This window comes from Nicotiana attenuata, chromosome 1 (assembly GCF_001879085.1).
Source record: "Nicotiana attenuata strain UT chromosome 1, NIATTr2, whole genome shotgun sequence".
Classification (NCBI taxonomy): domain Eukaryota; kingdom Viridiplantae; phylum Streptophyta; class Magnoliopsida; order Solanales; family Solanaceae; genus Nicotiana; species Nicotiana attenuata.
In genome coordinates this window covers 109333723-109339550 of record NC_031989.1, presented here as the reverse complement: position 1 = coordinate 109339550, position 5828 = coordinate 109333723, and the positions used below count along the sequence as shown (strand labels likewise).

Sequence of the window (5828 nt, the reverse complement as noted above, 5' to 3'; positions counted from 1 at the left end):
TTGTAGTGTAATTGCAGTGTAATTGTAGTGTAATTGTAGATTTAGTGTAATGGATATGATCTGTTGAAGCCCTCACCTAGATTTACTGTTTGTAGTGTAATTGTAGTCAGTTTGTAGTTTATGTAGAACATTCCAAGATTAATTGTAGTCTAAAATGTAGATATAATGTAGACATGATTGTGGATGATGTGTTTCCTGTTTGCCCTGTAAATGTAGGTAAATTGTAGTTATTCTTATATTAGGTACTTAAACTGTAGGTAATTTGTACATTCACTGTAGGTAAACTATAGGTAAATTTGTTTGAATTGTAGAACTGGTTTTATACATAATTGTAGAGTTTTTGTAGTTAATAGTAGTTATAATGTAGGATTCATGTACCGCTTCACACCATCTATCATAGTATAGATATGATCTGTTGAAGCCCTCGCCTAGAATTACATAACAAACAACAATAAAAATATTTACAATCATAAAATAGTTTATCTACAATTTATCTACAACGTATCTACAATTATATCTACAAATTATCTACAATCTACAAATTAACTACAATTTGTCTACAAATTATATACAATCTACTATTTGATTTCACGATGTATTTGATTTCTACAATTTTTTCTGTAGTATCAATTGATACTTGTTCTGCAATTGTAGAAATCAGAGTACTGTAGCTTGCATTCTCATCTACCACAATGGCATCAACTTCAAAATCTCTAAATCTGCCATAATTATCCCAATCCCCATTAAATTGTAGCATGATTGCGATTTTGGACATGATTTGTTGTTGATGTTGATGTTTTTCTTGGATTTCTAGATTGAAAGAAGAAAAGATGAAGAAGAGATATATCTGATCGATAATTTGATAGAAGCAACGACGAAGAACATATTTTTTCAACTTTGAGTTGTTGAAACTCGAAAATTTTGAATTCTACAATTTGAATTCAGCTCGTCGAAACTCTTAGTAGTTGAATCTGTTCTTATTTTTAGGAGCTGTTCGTTCTTTTTTTCTTCAGAATTTGAATTGTAGTTCTGGAGAAAAAAACGCAGATGAGAAATCTCCTTTCCCTTTTTAAAAATTAAATTTAATTTAGAATCAATTATCACCAAGATTCTCTCCTTAATTTTAGCGCGTTTTTTAGGGAATATTCTGCTCCTTTAATGCTTAATAGTCGAATGGTACAAATTTTGTAGGTAAAATGTGGACTGGACGGGTAATATACAAAATATGCACATTTTTGGTAATAAACTTTCATATATGGTATAGGAAGGAAAAAAATCCCTTGATAGGAATGGTCCTGCAAGGGGATAGTCTTAGTCGAATGTTTCCAACATTTACCGTATTTAAAAAATAGCCCCCGGACTCGCACACAGCTTTTTAGGGGATTCTCTATCGGATAATTATTCATCGAAGTCTACCTGATTGTCATACTTTTACTCTTCAGAATTTTTCTATCAGTAGAGTTGATGCTATTATTACTCTACCTATCTGTTAAGTTGTTCATACTTTTTCTTGTCTACCTCACTGCATACTTTTTCTCTCTAAGGATTTCTTTTACCGGTTCGTAGAGTTGATGCTATATTTACTCTACCTATCTATTAAGTTACTCATCAAAGTCTACTCGACTGGCATACTTTTTTGGTTTGTTTTAACAAAATATTCTTTGAATTTGCAACTTTATTTTGATCAAACCACCTCAAATAAGCTCCAAATGATTTCAAATTTGAAATAAAGCTTTCAAATACCAACACAAACAACCTCAATTTAGTCAAATAACACCAAATTAAAAGACCCATTTTGTCTTGTCCAACACTTTTTAAGGTTCAACAGTGAAGTTTTGAGAATTTACAGTAAATCACCAAAATTCGTGTTTGAATTAAAAATTTAAGCATAGATTATTAACATTCAAATGATTTTAACAATAATCGATATCGATCATTAACTTCTATTTTCCACCACCAATCAAGAATTTCAAACTTTAAAAATTGAAGAATTATGGTTCAAGTCAAAAGCGGGGACATTTCAATAGGGGCATTCCGCAAATACCAGTCCCTTTGGTGACACACCGTGCAAATTTTTATTGCTCCCGGAACCGCTTGATTTGTGTGTGGGCTATAAATATAATAGGGAGATAATTATAAAAGAATATCTGGAAATAGATGAGACATAAATTATATACTGGTATTTGGATGAGCAGGTGATAAAAGAAACAGGTGTTGGATGGTCATGATAAAGACAGGAATATGTGTATTTTTAATCAGAATTTATGTATGATTCCCAATTTGTTGGTCGTCGTTTCTAAAATGTACCTGACATTCTCAAGACTAGACTTCGTCACGTTATACGAAAAATACGTTCTTCACTAGTTGAAGATTTATTCTGTGACATAACTATTTGTTATTTACAAACTGTGTAATTCAGTATTGTGTCAACAGCACGCAAACTTTCAATTAAGATATGATCTCTAATACAATCACCTTATTAACCCCCAATTGTAACCCTTTTAGAATATGCTATGGTGCTAGCAGGGGACACTGTGTAGCCTCTCCCAAAATAATAGCAGATAAAATGCATATTTTTTGTATATATATACATTTTGTATGTCATATATAAAAAAAATATAAAATTTTATACACTTTTTCGTAAATAGTTTCTGGCGCGGGCTAAAAATAAAAAAAGCCCTAATTTCCCTTAACAAATGCTACGAGCCGCCATCCGCATACCATCTGCTTCTTAAATTAAAGGGACTCTTTAAGCCCCATCCAACTGACAAATTTCCATTTATATCTCGTAGTATAGCTATCAACTTTAATGGAAACTATGGGCAATGTGCTGGCAAATTGAGCGCAAATGTGGTTTTCATTCGAAGTTGTTACAAAACGAGGAGTAGAAGAAAGAAGCTTCACCCGTGTGCTCAATGTATACTTACCTTAGTTACATTAGTAGGCAACAAGTCACTGAAAAATCACAATTTCCTGTGATACACATTGACTGTATTTTGTCCTAACTGTCAGCTAAAGCCAGCCTCTGTTTATGAGTGTCAGTTGGCAACTTGACATCAGTGGCCAATCCAATAGCTTGAAGAAACCTTACTACATACCAAGTCATGTCAAGTTGCCACCATTCTAAGCCGTGCCTAGCCGAATACTCAAACGCGTGGTGGTTGTTGTGCCAACCTTCTCCAAATGCAAGTAACGCCACCCACCTATATTGAATCAAATCAATTATCTTGACGGAGTCCAAAAGAAAGGGGGGGAAATGGATGGGTTTAACTTATATACACGGACAATAAAAAATTAACGATGCATACCAGTTGTTCCTTGAAAGGTCACCAGTATTCCACGCCTGTTTACCCCATACATGGCATGCTGAATTTACCAGCCAAGTTATGTGGTATACCCACACAATTCTCACCCCCTGCATGCCCCAGTAAATTTAGAAATGAATTTTTAAAATCTCCTTGTACCAAATGCATAATAGCAACGAATTCACACTTGAATAAGCTTGTCTTGTAGTTCGTTTATCAAAAAAATAAAGGACCCTAACAACAGATACAACAGCAATTTTCTTCCACAAAATTGACTCACAACTTGAGTATGGCGGGTAGAAATACCCCCAAACAGTTGGGAGAAATACAACATCGTTTTTCTTACACAAGATGGGCTCACAACTAGAGTTAGGCGGGCAGACACATAAACATATTGGGAGATTAAAAAGATAATAATACTTGCTAAACATTGTTATAAATACCCAAACACAACTATTTAGAGTTCATATCGCGCTCTCCAATCTAATTCAAGTACAGAAACTCCTAAATAGAAACAAATCAAAACAGTGAGCTCATAAGCCTGACCTAGCTAAATTTTTTACTTTCATTTGCATATATGGTATTTCAATCTTCAACGTTGTAAGTGGAAAATACATAAATTTTATCAACCAAATCTCCCTTTTCCCTATTCTAATAGTTTTTTCCAAATTGTTGAAAGGGGAAAATGAAAGGTTTCTCCATGTAAGAAGTTGTGTAGAGGAAGAATAAAAAGCTGCACTTACCATGGCCCAAACAATATAAGGAAATCCTCCCATTGCATATAACAGAGCTGCAAGTGCGACCGGATGGAAAACGTAAGTGTCACGAACAAACTGATAGAAGGGCTGCTTCTCCAAATCCCCCACATTGTTGGGTTTTCCTGTCTACACATTAAAAAAGACATACACAATCAATACACAACAATTTTCTATCTTTTATACAATGTAAAGATACTATAGAACGAAGTAATTACCCTCTCAATAATGGTGTCAGTATCGAACATCCAACTCATATGACTGAACCAAAATCCTTCAATTGGACTGTGAGGATCTTTATCAGAATCACAAAACTGATGGTGGTACCTATGAGTACTCACCCAATCAATTGGATTTCCCTACAATCACACATATCAACAAATATAAACCACAGTAAAATTAAAAAGACAAATACTAGATAATAAAATTATGGGATTTATTTTGTTTACCTGAAGTGCTTGGACACCACAATAGGCAAAAAAGTATTCTAGCCATTTGGGAAGTTTGAAACTTCTATGAGACAAGTTTCTGTGAAAAGAAAGAGTAATACCCAAAAGTCCAGTTATTACATATAAGCCAAATGCAATTCCAACAGCAGCCCAATTGAAGTTAAAGGGTGCAAGTAGACAGAGCAAATGCATAGCCACAACCACAGCAGCTGAGCCCATATCCACTGAATTCCACTGCCTACCAAAAAGTACATTCCTAGGCCGCTTCACCACTACATCAGAAAACAGAATTCTGTTAAAGTTTGATTCTTTTCCATTTTCTGATACCGACGTCGACGCTGCATTCACAATTGGCATTACTCTTCTGCTAATCCTAACTTTTCCTTCCAGTCTATAGCCATTCCACTTATTAAGTACGCTTGTTTTTGTTGTCTTATATGATAGGGTATTTGCATTCTTTGTTGGTTGAGCAGGGGAGAAGCTTCTCGCCGGCCTAGGAATAGGTTGAGGAAGCGGCGAAAATGGGTAAGGCTTAGACTTGGACGGTGGTGGTGCTAAGAGGGCCATTTGTTGGGCTTGGCAATTATTTGGTTGGGTTGCTTGGCTTATATAGTTGAAAAGGGAAAATTTAGAGTACAATGGAGTTTATGGTGGAGATTTAATGTTGTGAAAACACCTCAACTGCAACATACATAGAGGAGGAGAGCCAACTTGGCAAAGAAGTTGATATAACTGATAAGGCGGTGGGGCTATTAAGATTTTTGGGATAATTGAAAATTTAGTAGTTAGTTAGAGGCCGCAGATACAATAGTAGATTTTTGCTGGGCCAGAACTTGACGCCTACGTGGAAAAACGATTGTCTTTTGTTCTTTTTTTTTTTTAATTAAATAATAGTGTTGCCCAAACTATTAATTAAATAATAGTGGGTTCCAACTGTGAAAACAGCCTCCTGCCGAAATGAAGGTTAAGGCTGTGCACCATAGATCCTTATGGTCCGGCCCTTCCCTAGACCCCACATATAGCGGGAGCTTAGTACACCGGGTTGTCCTTTAGTGGTGCCCGAGCTAGTTTATGTATACACTTTACTTATTACAAGATTATAATTTTTGTCCAAGCTGAAATTTAATCTATGCTCTCCCATGATTTTTTTGACAAAAAAATTATGGTTGGGGGCAGGTGGTGTTAGAGATATTTCTGCAAAGTTTTAAGTTATTTTGTTGGTTTGTGTGGTTGCGTTTCTATATTTCCCACGCTACGTTATCTTATTCTGAAAGTGTCTCTCTACTCTATTTGCACAATGGCAGCACCGGCTGTAACAA

General features: G+C 35.1%; 1 protein-coding gene across 1 annotated transcript; it reads right to left on the bottom strand.

The window, feature by feature from the left end:
• On the bottom strand, window positions 2829-5201 carry LOC109231949 (palmitoyl-monogalactosyldiacylglycerol delta-7 desaturase, chloroplastic-like). Its single transcript, XM_019397557.1, has 5 exons — window positions 4510-5201; window positions 4279-4419; window positions 4049-4189; window positions 3309-3415; window positions 2829-3203 (listed from the first exon to the last, which is right to left on the bottom strand). The coding sequence occupies exons 1-5, from the start codon at window positions 5074-5076 to the stop codon at window positions 3002-3004; spliced, it is 1158 nt and encodes a 385-aa protein (XP_019253102.1). The 5' UTR covers window positions 5077-5201; the 3' UTR covers window positions 2829-3001.